Source organism: Chrysemys picta, chromosome 17 (assembly GCF_011386835.1).
Source record: "Chrysemys picta bellii isolate R12L10 chromosome 17, ASM1138683v2, whole genome shotgun sequence".
In the NCBI taxonomy this organism is placed as follows: Eukaryota; Metazoa; Chordata; order Testudines; family Emydidae; genus Chrysemys; species Chrysemys picta.
In genome coordinates this window covers 4,768,982-4,790,951 of record NC_088807.1, presented here as the reverse complement: position 1 = coordinate 4,790,951, position 21,970 = coordinate 4,768,982, and the positions used below count along the sequence as shown (strand labels likewise).

The 21,970-nt window shown below is 53.0% G+C and overlaps 2 protein-coding genes across 2 annotated transcripts; both read right to left on the bottom strand.

Moving 5' to 3' along the window:
* Positions 1–402: 402 nt before the first annotated feature.
* On the bottom strand, positions 403–11,544 carry SDHAF1 (succinate dehydrogenase complex assembly factor 1). Its single transcript, XM_005283722.5, has 3 exons — positions 3,575–11,544; positions 1,975–2,096; positions 403–1,135 (listed from the first exon to the last, which is right to left on the bottom strand). The coding sequence occupies exons 1-3, from the start codon at positions 3,736–3,738 to the stop codon at positions 828–830; spliced, it is 594 nt and encodes a 197-aa protein (XP_005283779.3). The 5' UTR covers positions 3,739–11,544; the 3' UTR covers positions 403–827.
* Positions 11,545–11,699: 155 nt separating this feature from the next.
* Positions 11,700–20,670, bottom strand: TBCB (tubulin folding cofactor B). Its single transcript, XM_005283723.4, has 6 exons — positions 20,414–20,670; positions 15,581–15,724; positions 14,514–14,610; positions 12,752–12,943; positions 12,549–12,621; positions 11,700–12,116 (listed from the first exon to the last, which is right to left on the bottom strand). Exons 1-6 carry the CDS (start codon positions 20,537–20,539, stop codon positions 11,999–12,001), a joined length of 750 nt encoding a protein of 249 aa, XP_005283780.2. The 5' UTR covers positions 20,540–20,670; the 3' UTR covers positions 11,700–11,998.
* Positions 20,671–21,970: the final 1,300 nt, after the last annotated feature.

The window sequence follows — 21,970 nt, the reverse complement described above, 5'->3', positions numbered from 1 at the left end:
AGCCAGCCACCCCTCGCTAATAGCCTCTCAGGCCTAGACATGGTCCCTCCATGGCAGAGCCAAGTTACACTGGGGGAGGGAGACACATGCGGGAAACTCGCCTGCCAACACACACACAGCTGGTACACCCTGGAAAACACCTTGGCCCAAAGGCCTTTATTTTCAGAAGTGGGTAGTGATGTTGGGTTGTGGGGAAGGAGCCGCCCGTCATGAGACACCTTAAGGAACCCGATTTTCAAAAGGCAGGTGCTCAGATCTTTCTGATCCTTCGAAGGCACTTTGGTGGGGCACTCAAGAATTGTAGCACCCAGATCCACTGTTTGTACAGCACCTAGCGCAGTGGGGGCCTGGTCCATGACTGGGGCTTTTAGGCACTATAGATAATAAGAAAAATGACAGAAATAGAATTTCAACCCACCACTGTCCCTTTCTTTTATTTTTCTGGGTAATCTGCCTGTTTGAGAATAGAGGAGGCAACAGGGGTAGGAACGGATTATGTCCCAGGTATTGGAAACAAGAACGTCACCTCCAGATATCCATCTACACTTGAATTATTAAAAAGCTTAGAACTATAGAGATCAGCTTCTCCAATGCACCCTCTAGTGGCTCCCTCATGTAGAGACACCTAAACCAGGCTTCATTTATCCCAGTGAACTCCAATCCAGGTAGGACAATTGCACCGACTGGATAGTTTTCCTTCACTGTGATCGGACCCATGTGCAAACAGAAAGGGGCGCACGAGGATGTGAGAATCTGGAAGGCACGTCTCTGAATTCACACGCTAACTGTCCCAGTACAAGAAAGCCGCCTACGTCAGCCAGCAGGGGTCACCGCTCTTCCGGCTTGGTTTTGACAAAGGTGCCCATTTGTTTCGTGTTAACGTCTCTGAGCTGCTCCAGCTGCCTCTGGCCGCGGCGGACGAGATACTCTATGTGCATAACATCCATCCGGGGGATGCTGGCGTTCTTCCGGAACTCGGCCTGTATCCGAGGTAAGAACCCCGGCTTCTCTTTGCCGGCTCGTAGGAACTGTCTGTACAAGCTTAAGACTTGCTTCTGGAGCTTGCTATGCCGTGCCATGGTGTACCGGGAAGATCCACTCAGATCGTCAGGGACAGCCACTACAGCAAAACGGGCTGGAAGTGAACAGAGGTGGAGATATTAGATCAGCCTGTTCAGTTTCATCTCACACTTGTGGGATCATTTCAATGCACTCTTCACCCCAGCATGCAAGTATTTGTGTCAGTTTCACTAACGAACTAGCAGAACTGCAGAGAGATGTGCTCTAGCCAGGGCTGGATTAATCTTTTGTGGGCCCCAGTGCCTGGACCGTGGCCCTGCCACCCGCTCGGCCCCTTCCCCCGAGGCCTCAACTCCTTCCCCCAAGGTCTTGGCCCTGAGGTCCCACCCCCACTCGGCCTCTTCCTCCGAGGTCCCCCCCCACTTGGCTTCTTCCCCCGAGGCTTTGGCATTGAGGTCCTGCCCCCGCTCAGTCTCTTCCCCTGAGGCCTTGGCCACAAGGCCCCGCCCCTTCTTGGCCTCTTCCCCCCCAGGCTCTGCCCGCACTCAATCCAGGCACCGGGGACCCTTCTGAGTGTGGGCCCAGCACCACCGTGCCATTGGCACCATTGTAAAGAGGTACTGGCTCTAGCCACAAAACAATAACCTGAATGTCCTCACTTCTACTCATCACTGAAATGCAGCCACCTCTAGGGTGGAGCACAGAGACTATCTGCACAACAACACTGCCCCACAGATTAGAACAGGAAGTAAAAAATAAATAATAATGTTATGTTCAACTGAAACTGGAGGACAAGGAGTTAGGGGATATTTAGGGAATTTGGTTAGGACATCAAGGCAAATAATTTTTCTCTTAACAACTAGGAAAGGATGGGATTTGCCTTGTGGCCCATCCAAGAACTATGAGGTACCAAACCAGATGACACTCCTCACTAAAAACCCCACCAGGACTTACCCGACTTCTCTATGCAAAGGTCCCACTCCAGCAGTGGTCTGTAATAGACAGAAAACCATCTGCACAGCATGTGCTGGAAATCACATGAATCACCAGCCTCGGATGGTCTGAGGCCACCAGCCCTGACAGAAGAAAATGAAGCTGCGTTTGAAATTGATAAGCCGTTCGGTTCACTGATGTCAGATGGATAATCATTCCTTGCTCTTCTAGCACTTTTCATCAGCAACTCTTAAAGGGGGTCAATATGATCCGCATGGGAACAGGGAAATGTAAAACAAGGAATGGTTCGGAGCAGGTCAGTAAGGAGCTTCTGTTTACCCTCTCCTAATATTAGCAGCGGGGGCATCAGGTAGCTAAAAGTAGGACTGAATTTTCCATTTGGGCTGGAAATTCCAGGATTTTGATTTATTTTCTGATTACACACAGTTCTGCAAATAATTTTTTTTCATTTCATTGAGATTTTGACTTTTTAAATGTATTACACTGGATTACAGAATATAAAATGTAAAGATACCAAGGAGTCATTTCATTAACGGAAAACTGAAATTTTATGTGGATTTTCCCTCCATTTTCCCCCCTCCAAACAAAATTTCATCAAGATCGACTTGTTTCCACAAGCGGTCGATGAATCGGCATTTTCCAGCAAAAAAACATGCACTTGGAAAACTTCCTTCCAGTTCTAATTTAAAAAAAGCACTATGTTTAAAGCATATAATCAACCTGTGGAACTCAGTGCCAAAGGATATTACTGATGGCAAAGGAAGGGAAAGGTTTCAGAGTAGCAGCTGTGTTAGTCTGTATCCGCAAAAAGAACAGGAGTACTTGTGGCACCCTAGAGACTAACAAATTTATTATATGCATCCGAAGAAGTGGGCTGTAGTCCACGAAAGCTTATGCTCTAATAAATTTGTTAGTCTCTAAGGTGCCACAAGTACTCCTGTTCTTTTTAAAGGAAGGGAAAGAGGGTGGTGGACAGGAGATGCCCTCTTGCGTTCGGCCTGCCTGATCCCTTCTGGGGAAGCATCGGACGGAAGAAATAATTAGACAAAGTTAGACAAACACCTAGGTCTAGGTTGACGTCTTGAGCCAGCCCAATGTTTCAATGAATCTTGTCACTAAACAGGAAAACACAGGGGGAAAAACATCCTCTGGGTGGTAAATATAGACACAGAGAACAGATCCTGCGTTGGGAGGGAGGGAAGATTAAAAAAAAAGAATTTCCCTCCCCCCAGTCCCTTTCCTATTTGGTCCCTTCAGGGATTCAAGATTCTCAGGCTGGGGGCCAGGGAAGGGAGAGATACTCAGGGCACTGGGGAGAAGGGAGCTTGCTTACAATCCAGGAGCTACCCCGGGCCTCAGGGCTGGTCCAGGAAAAGAGTGATTTCGGGGGGGAACGAAGGGGGAGGGATGAGACAAGGAGCGACTCAGTCTCCTGGGGTTTGTTATTGTAGGGTCGCATTGAAGCAGCCACTGGAACCAGCGCCACCTCCAAGAGCAGGGCAAACATGGGGTCTGATAACCCCGTGCGTGCCCGGACCCCCCTGCACCGCCGCTGGGCCAGCACCACACACACACACACACACACAGCCCCCCCCCCCACCTGCTCGGAGCCTCCCAGGCCCGCACCGGCGGACCCCCCAGCAGCTGTTCCCCAGCCGGCTCAGAACGTTGAGACACCAGCCACCTTAGCCCTCGCTTCCCATTGGCTGGAGGGCGCTGGGGGGCGGGCACAGAGAAAAGGAAGCTCCTCCCTTCGAAGACCATGTGTTTCCCACCACGTGGTGGTGGGGGGGAGATATTGCAAGTTGCACATCAGCTGGGAGGGGCGGGAAGCGAGTGTCAATCCATGTCCGTCAAAGCAAGGTCGTGGGAGATGCAGACACGCCTGCGTCGATGTTCACACGGTTAATGGACAGCTTCTTAACCAAACCACCGCATTCAACTGCCTTCATTTTCAATACTCCTCCTTTCCCCCTCTCTGTTGCTTTCTTCTGCCCCCCCCATCTCCCGCTATTAAATCCAATATCGACCCAGAAATCCGTGCAGTTCATTTTTCGCCCTGATTTTCACCCATTGTTGTGTAATCAACCCTGAGCCATTCCTGGGAAATTTTAAACAAAAACTGAAAGAGACGGGCGCTTGCCTGTGCGGCACAGGTCAGACTAGGTGATCCCAGTGGTCCCATCTGGCCTTGAAATCTATGAATAGTTGCATCTGTTCGAACTGTGTTCTACACTTGCATTGGCTAAACGGATTATTGGCATCTGTTGTATTTAGCGGATTTGCGTAGACGCTTTCGCCACAGCAGGCATGCTGGAGGGAGCACGCCAAAGCCTGGCGTTCGGCACCGATTCATAAAGCAGGCTGCAGGTGAGTTTTATGTGGACTGAGCTGTCCCACGATTGTCAAAGGTACAAAGTTAGGTGCCTAATTCGGAACGTCAATGGGAGTTAGGTAGGTCACCACCACCGTGCCTCTGAAAATCTCCCATAACAGTTCTCGCTCTGACCAGGCCCTCCTGTGGGTGCAACGAGTCGAGTCTCCACGGTGTCCTCAGATCAGGGCTATCGCCGAGGCAGCCAGTTGCGCAGAACTGCATCGGTCCTTTGATGTTTTAGCCTAGAGGCACTTGTACAGATGAGACCGTGGTTTGTCCATTGCACCTCTGTATTGCCATCGGCCACAGTGGAGGTGGCGTGAGCATGCTCTGCTGTTAGCCTATTTTGGGTAGCACCTAGGAACTCCAGTCACGGAGCAGGCGTGTCAGGTGCTGTACATTTTTATTGCTATTCGGTACATTACGATAGCACCTAGGCACTCCAATCATGGAACAAGACCCCATAGTGCCATCGCTGTACATTTTTTTATTTCTATTAGGTATATTACGGTAGCACCTGGGAAACTGAGTCAACCAGGACCCCACTGTGCCAGGCCCTGTACAGACACAGAACAAAGCTATCAGGCTGTCAGCGCTCTGGAACACCTGGCGCTGGAGGGCATTTTTAGAACTGTACCCATTTACAACAGGCTGGCTAAAGCAGAAGGATGGCCCGCGGGTTAGAGCATCAGCCTGGGATGCGTGGGAGCTGGGTTTAAGTCCCTGCTCTACCCCTGGGCTCCCTGTGTGGTGCCAGGGAAGTCACTTAGCTGCTATGTGCCTCAGTTTCCCCATCTGTGCAAGGGAGACAGCCCCTTCCTAGCTACATGAAAGATTTTGAGGTGCTCAAATACTAGGTGAAAGGGGCCAGACAGGTACCTTAAGGGAGAACCTGCCCCCTTCTTCATTTGCAATATAAAGACCCTATAGACTAGGTCCAGGAACAAACCTAATAGACTTGTCCACGAGCATCACTTTGCTTTGGCCTGGTGTTTGGCTGATCCCTGTTCTACAGGACAAGTCCTGCCCTGGGCTGTGCAATTGCAACACTCAAGGGGCGGAGGAGAGGCTGCACTCCCGGGTGATCAGTCCAGAAACCACACATTGGATTTTTCTCAGTGTCAGAGACCCGATGCTCCACCTCTCGCTACAGAGGCCCAGCAGAAAGACACAGGCTGGTTCCAAGGCTCAGGGGTACAGCCAGCAGCCTCAAAGGAAGGTTGGGGGCAGCAGGGGGAGGGCAATAGAAAAATACAGTAGAGTGCACTGTGTGAGCGGCTAAGGAAACAGTTACCTGGCCAGCATTGGTGGGTGAGGCTAAGTGGCGATTATATGCAGCATTGTAACGGTTTAACACATTCTGGAAGGGATTTTAAACTTCCTGCTTCAGGGCTTAGATCCATCTCTAATAGCGACCAGGATGAAACCCAAGGTGGGGCAGAGGATCACACAATGCGGGGTTCTTTCACCTTCCTCTGCAGTATCTAACGCCGGGTGCTGTCAAGCAGCGCCTGGGCTATGTGATAATTCCTATGATTAACAACAGGATTGGCGATGGCCGAGGATGGACCAGAACAAGTTTCTTTTGCTCTCCCCAGCTCTGGACGCTGTGGCTGAGACAGATCTGGCGAGTCCCTGCAATATCCTTGAAAAACCGGAGGCCAGGTCTATGCAAGAGACCCGGGCCAGTGTAACTACATGGCGCAGAGGTGTGAAAATCCACACCTGAGCGATGCAGTTATGCCCACCTTAACCCCCTCCTGTAGACAGCGCTGTGTCAGAGGGAGAGCTTCTCCCGTCACCATAGCTACCACCTCTCACGGAGGTGGATTATCTACGCCAACAGGAGAGCTCTGTCCCAGCAGCTTAGGAGCATCTTCACTTAAAACACGGCATCAGTGCAGCTGTAGCACTTAAGTGTAGATCTGCCCACATTGTACTACATGCAAAATTGATGCATTATTGTGGGCCAGATTGCAGGGACGGAGGGGAGGTGTGATGTGAGGCCAGGGGGCGCTGTCAGAGGACTATATTAAAATTGTGCCAAGCAGGAGTGGAGTTCTGAAACAAAAAGCATGAAGTGGATTTCCCAGGGAAGCCGGAGGGGGAGAGTGAATGAAAATTCCCCACTTCCAGTTACGCAAAAAACCCAGCCTTTTGCAGCTGCGCCCTGAGAAGTGGGCCGTTGTCTGCTGCGCACCTGTCCGTGGAGAAGAGATCAAAGAGCCCAGGGGCATAAACCAACAGCTCACCTGCCCAGCCTAGGTTCTGCTTCTGAATCGAGTTATGAATTTGTAAGCAGGGGAAAAGTCAGGTGTGGGTTTTGGAGGACTGCCGCCTACCACAGTCAGAGGTTGGAGTCGCGGCTGATTTCTGGTAAGCTTTTTAGCATGGGTGTAGGTTCTTTTATTGTTTTTAATGTGTTTTCTTTGCAATGCTTTCACCTTAAGAATGAACATGCTTGCTTAGAAAGAGCTGTGTGATAACTTGTAACTACACTGTTTATAACGGCTGGAGAGGAAGCAAAGCACAAATGCCGGGCTGTCTAGGCAGTCTGGGGATATCACAGCGTAGGCAGGGAACTGTACAGCCTGTCAGAAGGGAGAGAGCTAAGGGACGTGAAAGGTGGGCGCCTGGAAGCTGTAAGTGGGGGCCCTTGGTGGATCACAGAGGGAATACAGGTGCAGTTGCCCTGAAACTGTAAGAGTCCACCAACTTGTGGGGGAGTTGGCAGCAGAATCATGGACTGAGTCAAACCAAGTGATCCCCTGGTCGGACACGTACTGGTCCTCTCTCCGCACCTGTAGCTCCTTCTCATCGAGCACAAAAGCTGGGCCACGCTTGGTTTGGATTTTTTTTTTTATTCTAGTCATTATGATCGCATAGCATCATAGCTACCACTACATAATTCTTCACACAGAGGAAACAGGCAGGGCCCACACAAAAAGAATCTCTGGCAGTTTGGTTTTCTAAACAAGAGGAGCTACGTCAGCAAATCAAGTTACCACCTTTTAAAAGGAAATTTACACATTAGGAAGATCCTAACCAACGTTAACAGTACGTCATGAGTACAAAGAGACGTTTCCACCCCCCACACACACTGTGCACACCCACACGGAAAAGCATTTATAGTCCTAACCAGCAGTCAAAACAAACATTAACACGGGACAGGTTGTAATTGGCCTGGGGCATTTCTAAGGGACTGATTAATCCAGGTTTCAATGTCCTAGTGAAATAAAAGCCACTGGCCTAGCTGGGTTTAAAGCCGTGAAGCTGAGACAGACGGCAGGACTGGCCTAGCGTTAGCAGAGAGAAAGAGCGAGTTGCTAGCTTGGAGCAGTAGGGGAAAGAAGTGATTTACCAAGGACCAATCCAGCCTCCTCCCTCCCGCATCAATGCGAGTTCCAGCCCTGACTTTGATGGGAGAAGGGGCAAAGAGGGGGGTTTGTGAACAGATTTACTCCCACTTCCTGCCCAGCTGTAGGTCGGTATCACAGACTGTTATGCCAGGAGGTTGTGCATTTAGTATCGCTGGATCATTTCACAACCTCCCACGGAAAGTTAACGCACAAGTTTAATCAAGCGGTTAAGTCTGGTCTCAGGCGCTTGTCTGTGTAAGCTCAGATAATCCTCTCACTGATCCAGTCGGAGAAAGCATTTTACCCTGTTCAATATCACTACAAGCGCACCAAATTACTGCATCAGATCAGATACGACTTTTCTCCAGCAGGACCCAAAGTCACATGGGGAAACCCAGGAAGCGCTAACCAGCATTACTCACGTACGTTTCTTAGTGCAGCAATAGCCCAGACCCACAATAGCTCTGCCGTAGCCGCTTGTGACTGCCGCGTCAGTTACACAAGACATTCTAGATCTGTGGGCGTTTGTTTACAAGAGATGCAGGAGTCATCAGCAGCGAGGCTGGAGACATCAGTTCAGCCAGGCCCCGAGGCCGAACTGGCTGCTGGGGTCTGCTTCAGTGGCGGAAGCGGGATGAGTGAGAGCATAGCCAGGTTAAAGCTACGCCCTTCCGGGAGCAACTGGAGGAGGGGGTGTAGAACAGAGGTCATGTCTGCCCTGCAGCCCCCATCCTGTTCTGGAAATAGCAGTAGTGTGGTTTGCAAGGGACACAAAAAGGCACTGGTTTTGACTGGCTGAACAGAAGCATTCCTTAGTTCCCCATTGTTGCTACCAGCATTTCAGCAGGAGCACTTCATTGGCGCCACGTCTCAGGTTAAGATTTTTCAGGAGTGACCAGCGAGTGGGGGCTGAACTGAGACAAAGATGCTCAGGACTCCCCGTAGCGCAGACCCTTTACCAGGCTCAGCTTGGGCAGCTGAAAAATTGAAGCATCCAATTAAAAAAAAAACAACCCAGTCTTTTGGAAGTCTTGCTACGTGTGCGGTTTAACGCTGCTCAGAGGGTGGTTAAAATACACCAGCAATCCCTCCGGTGGGAAGGTTTCGGAAGAGGCTGCTAGCGTGGAAAAGAAATATGATGAACCCACTTGGGTTCGAAGAGCAAGACCATGACTTTACATCAGTTTTAAAAAATTTACATCTCAGCCAGAGTTCGGCCACAGTGGATTTAAAAAAAAAAAAAAAAAAAAATCAAGACAGAACGATCCTAATTCCGTGAAACACCCACATTTGAAGACACTGATTCTGACCAGGCGGCTTACCATCAAATCCAAGTTCTCACCACTACTTGGTTCCCCCCCCCCATGATGCCCGACACTGAAACTGACCAACAGCTGCTCTGCTGAAAGCAGAATTTGTAGGGCATTCGGAGACCACCGTACTACAGCCCGGGAAGTCCTGTTCCCCTCATACCCTAGTCGTAGATGTGGTGGAGTTGAGGCTTTTTTGTAAAGTAGCCTCAGAACTACACTTCCCAAGGGACTTCATACAAGAGCTTAGAGCGCCAGGATGGCACAATCAGGTCCTCGAGAGAACAAACAAACAATCTAGTGACCACACCATACGCAGAGTGAATATTCGTGTCGCACAAGCCAGAGAGGCCAAGTGACTCGCCCACGGATCACACCACAAGTTAGCGTCAGAACCACTTTTAGAACAATGGAAGGTGCAAGATTTTGGGGCTTGGATCACTAGAAGCATTCACGTAGCCATACCAAGCCATACCGTGGAGCTCTGTTTAAAACCAACAAAAAGAAGTACGTCTTCACAACATCTCCTGGAAAGGAGTTCCACCAGTGAAGGACAACACTATAATTGCGTTCAAAAATAATTAGCTATGTTCATAGAGGATAGATCCATCAATGGCGATTAGCCAAGATAGTTAGGGATGCAACCCAATGCTCTGGGTGTCCCGAACCTCTGACTGCCAGAAGGTGGGAGTGGATGAATCACTTGATAATTGCCCTGTTCTGTTCACTCTGCAATATTTGGTATTGGCTACTGTCAGAAGACAGGAGACTGAACTAGGGCCTCTGGTCTGACCCCCTCCAGTGGTTCCTGGGCAATATAGCAGTTGATAAGCCTGCAGCAGCCTTGGCTAACAGAACTGGATTTTTCAGTTGAGACAGTGGAGGCTCCTGGATTTAGAAACCGCCATCCCAGGTTTGAGCCCCCCTGCCCAAGGCCCATGCTGAGTGCATTAACTGAGATTGGGGGAAGATCTCTGCAGGGGTTCAAGGAGCTTCTATAGGAAGGGGGGGAGGGATAGCTCAGTGGTTTGAGCATTGGCCTGCTAAACCCAGGGTTGTGAGTTCAATCCCTAAATGGCCCCCCTCAAGGATATGGAACAAAAATCTGTTGGGTGATTTAGTTGGGGATTGGCCCTGCTTTGAACAGGGGGTTGGACTAGATGACTTCCTGAGGTCCCTTCCAACCCTGATATTCTATGAAGGGACCTGCAGCTCTCTCCATGACAGTGGGGTTCTCCATTAGTGAAAAGCATTGTGGGAAAATCTAATATGGTTATCCAGGGGACTTGCCTTTCCAATCTGCTCGAGAGGAGAGCGCTCACTGGAACCCCAACCAATCAAGCTTGTCAGCAGATCAACCAGCACGTCACTGCGTATTACGTGGGAAGTCACGATGCTATTCGCACTTCTGCCCCTCGCGACGCAGCCGGTGTATTTCTGAAAGCAGCCTGCCAGCTGAGCACTCAGGAGCGTCTCTCCCTCAGGAAGCAGTGCCTTGGCCAGAACAGATTCGGCACAATGGGCATCGGACAGCCCAACGGCAGCGACCGGAGGCTAAGCTACAGGAGGGTCTTGAAGCGGCCTCATCGTGGAAAGAGAAATACAAGTTGTAGGCTGTCAAAAAAAGGGAGGATTCCCTCCTGGTGCTGAGAGCTCTGCAGAGAGGGGGTTAGAGAACGTTCTCTGCCGGACGTTGGAGTCACCCGCAGGGAAGGGCTAAGCTGCAAGGGAGCTCTACGCTATATCAACCACAACAGTCAGAGAGAAGGGGCTGTACGGTCACCTGCCGCTACACCAATATTTTGGGGAACACGTCTGTTCCCTTAACGACCACGGTCTAAAATTAAACTCAAGCCACCAGGAAACTGAGAGCCACGCACAGCCTAACACTTAACACTTCCGGGGTACAGCGAGGAGGTGCGAAAGATCTGACAATGCACCTTATGCCTTCTCTAGTCACTGCAGCAGCTAGGCAGCATGGGGGGAAGGTAATAGACAAGAATTCAGAGCGGTCTCATCGAAGAGGCATACTGCAGCTTTAAACTGTGTCCATCAGCAGCGAACCATTAACTGCACTGTGGCAGGTATTTATACGCCGGTCATTCTAAGAATGAAGACCTATGCATGTTTATACTGCCGCCCATCACCTTAGCATCTGGCCACCTTCCATGTAAAATCAACAGCAAAGGACTTCAGGGAGGCTCTGGCACTTCCCCCTTTACAGGGCCAGAATTCTGCTTGGGGTAGGGGGGGTTTCGGGGGGCGAGAGGGAATTTGAGAATAAAGGAGAGTTCAAACTGAGTGTCTCACAGCGGACATGTTAGTGGGGTAACCTCCAACTAAGCAAAGTTTAAGGACAAAGGGATGTGAACTAAGCCAAACATCTCAGGATGTTGGAGGGGTCTGCAACCTCAATACAGATTTTGTGGTTTAGGATCCTAATCCTGGGTTCGAGCGTGAGGAAGTTCTAACCCACGCGCCTTCGATCACGATATTCACACGGACAACTCTCCATTTCCCAACGCGTTGCTTTTTTAGACCCTTTGCCCCACCCAAATCTTCAAATCTGAGCACATCTGCTTTGCGGGCTCCTTGTGCCCTCACTCCAACCACTGATCAATGGCTTCTGGAGCCACCGGGCAGGATCTCGGCACACGAGACACACTCCAGATACAAGGATCACTGTTAAGCGGCAGCGCCACTTCCTCCCAGGCAGTTTTATTAGTGTCACGGCATTAAGCTGGTGCGTATGGAGGGGAGGGAGAAAAAACAAAAGGGATATGGCATCTTTCACTGAACAAACAGATACAATCAGAAGAAATAATAAAAACAAAACAGCTGCTCGTTACATCTTCTCCCTCACCTAGGTGCCCTCTAGCAGGATCTGAATGCGGCAGCCCACTGAGACGCCGCAGCGCGTTGACGGCCACGTGAAGAGGGCGGCGGGACCACGTGGACTCCTGTCTCCCATCTCCCGGTCACATTTCGTCGTCCAGTCCATAATCCTCTTCTGGGAAGTCCCCCACGGTGACGTACTGAGGCTTCACGAACGCGCCATACTTGGGCTGGCATTCGAAGTACTGCTTTCCATTGACGCTGGGAAGAGGAAGAGTTGGGGATGAGATCGGCAGCAGCTTGACACAGCCCTCCCTTCCCACGCACAGCTGTCTCGGCAACGCACCACCAGACGCTAGGCGCTGGGCTCTGACTGCAGCCTTCCTCATAGGCCCGGGGGAACTGACCTACCGGAAGGGTAGAGCCATCCCTGTGTGGCTCCGTACAAGTCAGGGCAGTTAACACCTTGGCATGCGTTTGGCCCACAACAAACCAGATTATTGTTCGGCACTGTTTTTAGGGTGACATTCAATACAAGCTGCAAGCACAGAAATGGAGCGAGGTCCCAGGGCAAGTCCAGGGACAAGGCGTTGGGTGCTCAAACCACCTGGCTTGGCGTGGGCCCCTAATGGGAACAGAGCAGGACTACTTGTTTGCACCAAGACAGAACTTGGACAGAAGAAGGGTTTTTACCTGCCATCGTTTTTCCCTAAGGGTTCGTCATATTTGATGCCAATCCAGTAGCCCGGTTTGAACTCCGCTAGCCCTACGGAGAGGAGGAGAGTCAAAACTAAGTCACAGCCACTCTTTGTATGTTTGATCTTCACTACGAGAATTGTCCTTTCAACCAGACAGGGTGGAAAGGAACCGAGAGCCAGGGGGCCAGCGGCACTTACCCACGAACATGACTGTCCCCCGTTTGTTGGGCTGGCCCGAGACCCGTACCTCGCACCGAGCGCCCACTGAAATGGCCTCTGCCTGAGCCTTCTCTTCGGTTAGTTTTTGCTCCTGCTCCGCCTCTTTCTTCAACATCTCCTCCTCGTTAAACTTCCCCACCTTACTGCGCTTCAGGAAGGAGCGCACGGAGTCTGGAAGCCAGAGGGGGAAATGGTTGGCCTTAAAAGGACACCGTCAGGGTAGGACATTTTAACATCTGCTCCCACCTATTATAGGACCCAAGATTAGAACTGAGGAATTTTTTTTAAATCTATTTTCCCCCTTTTTCCAGTGATTTTTTGCACTCAACTCAAGCAATATCAACAGCTCTGGTCGGTTTCATGTTTCCTTAGTCAATTTTCGCCACATTTGGATGAAAGTTTTCCATTTCAAACAGCTACGTTTGGGGCCCAGATCAACCCAGCAGCAGTAAAACACCTCACTGCCACCATCCACCTTTCATTAGTAATGTGTGATGCAGGGGGCAGAAGCTGTGTAGGAAAGATCTTTACTGAGCATGCAGAGAGAGGCCAATGTTACACGCGGAGACCCCTGTATCTGGTAGCAGCAAGCCCAGCTTATACAATGAACCTCCCTCAGTGTCACACGCAATCAGGTCCCTCTTGAAACCAGACCCTCCTTCTCCAGTTCCACTCATCATACTACATCGGTAATGATACAAAGCCTCCCAAACCTAAAATACGATCACTGGAGCATTCATGGTTGCCTTCACCTGTGCTAAGAGTTAACGGATTGTGGAATAATGCCAGTCGGTATTTTGGCCCTAAAAGAAGGAAAGCATTTCTTCCTGCGAAAGGGAGTAGAAGATGTCCCTTTTATTAGCGGAGATTTACCGTAAATCGGATTGTAACACAATCTCATTTTTGCCATCTCTCACCTGGGAGGAACTCCTTGCCCAAGCATGCATAAGAGGGAAGGTACCAACACCAAGGGGGGGTGAAGTTTTTAAGGTCAGGCTTGACAAAGCCCTGGCTGGGATGATTTAGTTGGGATTGGTTGTGCTTTGAGCAGGGGGTTGGACTAGATACCTCCTGAGGTCTCTTCCAACCCTGATAGTCTATGATTCTAAGTGTCCTTCAGGGCAACACAGGGGAGGAGAGCAGTGAGGGGAATGAGGAGTGGGTGGAAATTATGCAAGGCAAGGTTGCTGCCAGTGAGATCTGTTAAACTGGGAAATCAATGGAAGGTTAGAGACTGGACAGCACTGAGGGAAACAGAATGCAGGAAGCAACAATGTACAAACTCATGGTGGAGGATGCCAGTGGGTCGCTGCCCACGTGGTGCATCTCCAATTCAGAGGAGCTTGGCACCCTGAGAAGCTAGCCACAGCACCCAGGTCACATGCTGCAGTTCTCATCATGCACCCACCTGGCATTGGTATATGGGGCGTTATCCCCATGGCCCTCTGCTCTCATGGGGAGGGATCTGAGTTCGGCCATTTGGGGACAGCAGCAGAACACCCCACCCCCCAGGGATGGGGAAAGAGTCCCCCACCCTCCTGCCCCCCCAGCCAAAGCCAGCCGAGGGGGTATTTTCAGGTGCTTTGCTGTTTAAGCGTGTGCCACTCTGAAACACTTACATGACCAGGACGCATGGGCGAGCGCCATTTGATACCAAACCCACCAGGCTTTAAATGTCAATCTGGGAATGAAAGTTTTAACCCTGCAAAGATGGGTCTTTTGGCAACGGTGTCATCCTTACCTGGCCTCTTCTCGTAATCAGTGGCAGACATTTCGTATTTCTCTACCCGCGACACATCCTCGTACTCGCCGACCCTGGCTCCGCTCCGGTCAATAACCTAGGGAACAGAATGGAAATGACCAGAGTCCTCTCTTGTTCCCACCAGTTTGTTTAGCCCCAGTCTTGGTTAACTGAGCCCTGGTACCTGATGTTTAAAACACGCGGTCGGCCTCCAAAGAGGTGGGTTGATTTCCTAACAAGGAGATATGGACAAGCATGGCGAAGGATGGCCAGAGCGAGAGAAGATGGGAAGACGTGTTGTGATCGGTTCAGTCTTAACTGATGAAGGACCGACAGTCTACGCAATCCAGTGTAGTTACGTCTACACAGCACAGAAACCCACAGCAGTGAGTCTCAGAACCTGGGTCTACAGACTCGTGCTATGGTGCTAAAACTAACCATGTAGCCATTCACACTGGGGCTCTGAAACCCCCCACATCTGTACACCCCGGCTCTGAGACTCGCTGCCGGGGGGGAGTGGGGAAGGTTTGCTGGGTATACACACCCTAAGGCTGTACTGAACACACGGCCGCTCAATACAGGGGTCATTTGGATGACGCCTGACAGGCCATGTCACACCGGAGGTCTGACTAGATGATCTAATGCTCCCGTCTGGCGTTATAATTTATGAACCCAAGTGGTGCTAATTTAGTCAGTTCTGACAGAAAAAAAGTCTCCAAACAAACAAACCTTACACACAAACATCAAGTTTCGCAGGGTGGGGTGGGGGTTTAGATCATGGGTGGGTTTTTCAAAGCACCTACATGATTCAGTAACCCACAGCCCGCTGCCTTTCAGCAAGACTCGAGTTGGTAAGTCACTTGGGTGACTGAAAACCCCTTCACAGACCTAAAATCTCTGCCCTTTTAAGAGGGAACGAACATTATCTCTCGACTTGAGGAAAAGTCGAGTCCTGCGAGGTCTTTAGCACTACAGAATACACTGCAGTTCCCATCGCTGTTAAACACAACCTCCATCTCCGCACTGAGGCCTTGTCTACACTGGGGATCTGCAACCCCGATACCCACGTGTATCCTACAGCCGTCGTCGATGGGGTAAGATCCCAGTAAGGCCTCATCGCTGTCCAGTTTCATTACAAATTTGTCATCGGACGTGTAGAGCTCCAAGTCCATACATGATGCCGGGCTTCCCACCACCAGCTCTAGTTTGCACTGGGAAAGGAGAGAGACAACCTGTTACCGAGATCAGCACTTCCACATCCTAAACTCAACTGCTGCCTACAAAATCCGCAAAGCCAACCACAGATGACAACTGGACCAAGCAGCCATCACGTCACAGGCGCTTACAGAGGAAAATAAGACCCAGGACCATTACAAAACGCAAGAGGTAGAAACGATCTGGGCTAGATGGTCTCGTCGATCCTCAGACGGAGCTTTTGGTGCAACGGTGAAGCATTCGGCAGCCTCCAAGCAGGGATGCCCGTAGCTAGCTAGCTCCCAGTCCAATGCTTTGCCAGGAACTGCTCTGGCATTAATTCAGCAGTGATCGCAATTGCGGAAGAGAACAGAGGGGAAGCAGCAACCCACCCAGGCAGGCAGATACAGACGTGGAGAGATCAGAGCACAGGGGACTGATAACAGAACGCAGAAGGCAGCAAACCAACCCGTGCTCAGCACGGCCCTAGCAGCATGGGGAGCTGGACACAGCCCCTGCAGAGTCAGATTTCCCCTTCCGAGGGGATAAATACATGTTGGTGGAAAGCAACGAACAGCAGCTGGCAAAGAGCCGACTGCTGCAGGGGAGGAAGCGATGGCTCTTCAGTTAGACAGCTGGGCACAAGCACCCAGCTGCCGTTAATCCACGTTTTGGCTGCATGGCATGGCTGGATTTTCTGCTGATGGAGCCCTTCTCGGGGACTCGCAATGCACCCCAGAGCTGCTGTGGGCAGCGTTATTCAAACAGGATCTGGGTCACTGCAAACACCAGAGAGGCCAGAGAAATAACCAAAAGGGGCTGGAGGGGCAGGTGATTCAGGTTGGAGAATTGCAGCTAGCCTGTCTGGTAGGGGAGAAGGGGGGTGGGGAAAGATCGCAGGCTGCATTTTTGTCTCCCTGCTCTGGGATACAGCTAGAACACAATCACACCAAAACACAACAATCCATGCCGGGCAACTCAGTGCTAGGTTACCACCATGCGCTCCACAGGGAGGCAGTGTTACCTGGCGGACAGGGCACTAGACTGCGATTCAGAGGTTCTGTTCCTGGCTTGGCCACTAGCCCGCAGGGCGACCCTGGTCCAAATATTCCCCAGTGCCTCAGTTTCCCCATCTGTCAAATGGGGTAACAATATTGCCCTCCTTTGTGAAGCATGACTGATCAAAAGCCCTCCACACAAGCCAGATATCATTACTAAGAAGCTGGCATCTTGCCACAGGTATATTACACCTGCGCTCTGGAATCTCAGTGCCTGCCAGCGGGCCCCAGGGGGGAGTTGAAGATGCTGGTTTTGATCCCATTACACGCTTCCCAGTAGACCCACCCTCCCATCCTGATCTCAGCTGAGATCAGGAGCGCTCCGGATTTGCGCTGAGATCAGGAGCGCTCCGGATTTGCTCGCCTTCAGAGCAAACTGCACAGGTGGGTCTCTCTATGGGAGCTTAGGGGAGGAGAGGGTGTTATCTGAGGGGTGACTGGGGGGGGTATATTTCCCACGTTACTGGAGGGTCTCACTGGTCACTGGCAAAAGCAGACAAGTAAGAATGCAAGCACCCAGGAACAGCGACTCCTTAGGCCAGGACAAGGAGTTATTTGGGATGGGGTCTGCCTACTGCAGGGTTCTCGCATCTTCTTCTGGAATACTGGGAACTGCCGGAGACAGGACCCCGCTCCAGGCTGACAAGTCCCTCATTCCTTGAATAGGAGAGGTAAGGTACAGCGTACTCCCAGCTCTCTGAAGAGCGGCGGGGGAGGACCCACACACGACAGACAGGCATTTTATTCAGATAATCGAGGGGGCAGGAGCCACTCAGCAGCAGGGTGGCCTCCCCCACAGCTGGGGGCTCCTCCTCGCAGTCCTGGTTGGGGTCTCTGCTCTCCCCACACTCACTCATCCCCGCTGTCACCGAGTGAGTGGGGCATGACAGCAGAGCTCCCGATTCCTGCAGATGCAAAGAGACTGACGGGGCAGACAAAGACCCCAGCCAGGACTCTCAGCTGAGCAGAAGCAGGAAATTCAGGCAGGCAGGGACTCAGTACCGTTGCTTACTAGCACCTGAACAAGTCCTGGCCCGACTGCACTGTTTTAAGCTTCTCTTTTACGTTTATCTATTGAAATGTTCGCCACTGCAGGAACTCACGGGGAGAACAGACTAATTGTTTAATGACAGCAGACACCGAGGTTCAAAAAGTTAGAGCTTCATAACCATTGAAACACAACGTGACAACAGCACCTGTCAAAATACACAAATAGCCCTAAAACCAACTACATTTCTCAAGCAGCATTTTTCTTCTCTGTACATTTCGATTATCATTGGGGGAAGTATTTTTGGAGGGGGGATATCTGGTGAAATCAATGTTTACTGACTTTTACTGAGAAAAGTCTTCTCTTGCCAAGTCTAGCTGGAGGGAATAACCCGTGTTGCTCCAAGGACCCGGGCTTGACGGGATCTACTACATCTATTAAGCGCCAAGGACCCGGGCTTGACGGGATCTACTACATCTATTAAGCTTCCCTGAGTCTGTATTAAAATCTCACCCCAGGTTCCTTAAAGCAAATCAAAACACAGAAGAAAGTTGGACCTCCTAAGCACTATGGTAGGACATATAAAGAACAGGGCCACATGGATCACGCAGGTTTTAAGGAGAACATGGGGGTGGCACCTAAGGGAAGGAGATCCAAGCAAAGAGCTCAGTGCAAAGACAGGAGGAAAAGGCAACGAGGGGAAGCATGAAGGAGGATGCTGTTCATAGACAAAGGTCCAGGGAGCAAGAAGCCGTCACTGAAGGGACTGGAAGAAGGGGGAACAATAGAGGCCCCATCAGCTGGACAATTTTAGAAGCAGCGGAGGCAGGGGGCGGCTCCGGATTAGGCTGGGGAGGTCCTAGCAGGGAGAGGAAGAGTTCAGATGAGAGGTTAGCTCCTCCTGCCATCTCGCCTAGGCCCCTAGGGAGGGCAGCAGATGGGAGCTCCCCAGTAACTTGCCCTCACCAATGGGGAAGTGTGGGAGGATCCCACAGAGATTTGGAGAAGGTCTAGTGCTAGGTAGATTAGTCCCAGGGAGAAGGGTCAGGCCCTAGCAGGTCCCAGAAGGGGGTCAGTCTGGTCCCTGCAGGTGCCATGGGGGTCAGCCGTTGGTGGTGTCAGCATCCATCCCAAGCAGTCGGGTGGGGTGGGGTGTTGGTCCGGGAATGGGTCAGGCCCTGGTAGGTCCTCGAGGGACGGATCCCAGTCCGGGGTTCAAGGGAGGGTCAGTCCCTAGCAGGTGTCAGTGGGGTTCCCAGAAGTGGGGTTAGTCCCGCGGAGCGAGGGGATCAGGCCGTGAAGGCCCTGGCAGATGATGGTGGGGTCAGCGTTGGTCCTGCTAGGTCCTGGCAGGTGTTGATCCATCTGGTCCAGTGCCGGGAGCCGTCCTGGGGATCAAGCCAGTGTCAAAGGAAGGAGGGGGGTCCTGTAGGGCTTGGCCCAGGCCGGGGTAATAAGGGTTAGTATTGGTTCTGGTCCAATGATGGGGTTCTGTCAATCCCTGGTTGGGAGGGAGTCAGGGGACCCATAGGGCTTGGTCCTGGTCACTCAGCCCCAGGGAAATCTCAATCCCACCCCAGTGCAGGGGGGTCCAGCAAGTCCTGGTTTGCTGTCAGTGTGGGTGAGAGCTTGGTGTCCGGCAGGAGGGACTGCAGTGTTGGGAGGGTGTGGGTCAGGAGGTCCCAGTTTGGCCGGAGGGGGGCTGAAAGTCCCAGTGGGTTGGTCCGGGGAGGGGGTGTCAGTCGGTCCCGGTTCAGTGGCCAGGGTCAGGTTGGAGGATAGGCCGGTTCGGTGCCAGGTTCAATTCGGTGCCCGGGGAAGAGGCCGGTTCCAGTCCGGTGTGCAGGGGTTTGGGTCAGGGCGGGGGAAGAGGTTGGTCCCTGGGTGGGGGTGGATGGGGGTCCAGTGTCAGTCAGTCCCAGTTCGGTGCCTGGGGGGTTGGGTCAGGCGGGGGGAGGGTCCGGTTCGGTGCCCGGGGTCAGGTCGGGGGAGGGGCTGGTTCGGTGCCCGGGGGAGGGTCGGGGGAGGGGCTGGTCCGGTGCCCAGTCCCAGTCCGGTTCGGTGCCCGGGGTTTTGGGTCAGGCGGGGGAAGGGGCTGGTCCAGTGTCCGGTCGAGGGTCCGGTGCCCGGTCCCGGTCCGGTCGAGGGTCCGGTCCGGTGCCCGGGGTCAGGTCGGGGGAGGGGCCAGTTCGGTGCCCGGAGTCAGGTCGGGGGAGGGGCCAGTTCGGTGCCGGTGCCCGGTCGAGGGTCGGGGAAGGGTCCGGTCCGGTGCCGGTGTCCGGTCGAGGGGCCGGTCCGGTGCCCGGGGGAGGGGCCGGTCCGGTGCCCGGGGGAGGGTCGGGGAAGGGGCCGGTCCGGTGCCGGGGTCCGGTCGAGGGTCCGGTCCGGTGCCGGGGGAGGGGCCGGTCCGGTGCCCGGGGGAGGGTCGGGGAAGGGTCCGGTCCGGTGTCCGGTCGAGGGGCCGGTCCGGTGCCCGGGGTCAGGTCGGGGGAGGGGCCGGTTCGGTGCCGGTGCCCGGTTCGGTGCCGGTGTCCGGTCGAGGGTCCGGTCCGGGGGAGGGGCCGGTTCGGTGCCGGGGGAGGGTCGGGGGAGGGTCCGGTCCGGTGCCGGTGTCCGGTCGAGGGTCCGGTCCGGTCCGGGGGAGGGGCCGCCGCGGGTACCTTGAACTCGGCGATGGTGAGGCCCCGCCCGTAGTGTTTCTGCGCGCGGAAGGAGTTCAAGGTGCTGCTGATGGACACGGACACGGTGGCCGGGGAGGCCGCGCCCAGCGCCCCCGACAGGATCATGCTGCCGCCGCCGCACCCGCCTCACTGCCCCCGCCGGGAGCCCGCTCGCTTCTGGAAGATTCGGCCCGCCCCCCCCCGGGCGCGCCCGGCCAATCACCGCACGCCCCGCCCAGGCCGGCCAATCGCACCGCGGCCGGCCCCGGGCGCGGCCCGCCCCTGTCTCCCGGACCAACCAATCCACGTACGTTCTGCTCCCCTCCTCCCCGCCCCCAGATGAAACTCACCAGCGGCCCCGCGTTCACCTCAGCCAATAGAAGATGGCGTTACGTGCGGGTGAGGCCCATCCAGCCAATGGCAGTGCGCAATATAGAGGCAGGTGGAAGGCTGAAGCCGCAGAAAGGTGAGGGCAGCTGGGTGGAGAGGGCAGGGCAGGGCAGGGCAGGGCGTGTGGGGCTGTTGGTGTAGAAATGGGGGTGCGGGGTGGAGAGATGGGTGCATGCCTCGCTCGCTGCGGGCCTGGGCGGGAGGATGGAGAGATGGGTGCATGCTTAGCTAGCTATGTGCATGGATGGGAGAGTGCATAGGAGGTGGGTATGGAAAGGTGTATAGGGATGGTTATAGCCTATGGGTGCATGCCCAGGTAGCGGCATGCAAGGATGGGCGGGTGCGTGGATGTGTGCGCAGATAGGCGCATGGATGCCTGGCTCCATGTGGGGGTGATTGCATGCATGTGGAAATAGGTGCTTCCCTACCATGCACCCGTCCCATCCATGCACCCACCCATTCTTGCATGCATCTACTTCTGCACCCAGTCATGGCTGCAGGCGTCAGTGCCCGGGGGGATGGCTGCATGCATCGGGGAGGGCAGAGTGCATGGATGAGGGGAGATGCGTAGCGTCTGTGTTATAGCTGCACGTTACTACCAGCACCTTTTGAAGTCTCCTACGCTAGTGGCAATTTTATAGTTCGGTAGTGCCTCCATTCGGTCATCCGCTCATCCTGAAGGCTCAGGAGTTAGAGAGCTGGCCTAAGACTCTGGGTTTTGTTCCCAGCTCTTCCCCAGACCTCTTGGGTGCGTTATTTAGGCCCAGAGCCTCAAAGGTATATAGGTGCCCAATGGATGGGAGAGTATAGAGATGGGTGCGTGGATGGCTGTCTGTGTTGGGGTGAAACCAGCGGGAGTTAGGTGCCTAAATACCTCTGGGCCTAAGTTTCCCATCTGTACAAGGAGAACAGACCTGTCCCACAGGGGTGTTGGTATTGTGAGGTGCTTAGATACGATACTGATGGGTAAGTACCCAGTGAGGGGCTTTTCAGTGAGGTGCATTGGGGTGATGTGAGCTTTCCATTAGCTAAAGCGTGCTAAAACATATGGGCCATTAATCTGATGCAGGGCACAAGAGATCACACTCTAGTCTTTATCCAGCAGGACAGGGGATGCAAACACAAGACTACACAACTCTCTGTGTGATCTGTTATGGTAGGGTAGTG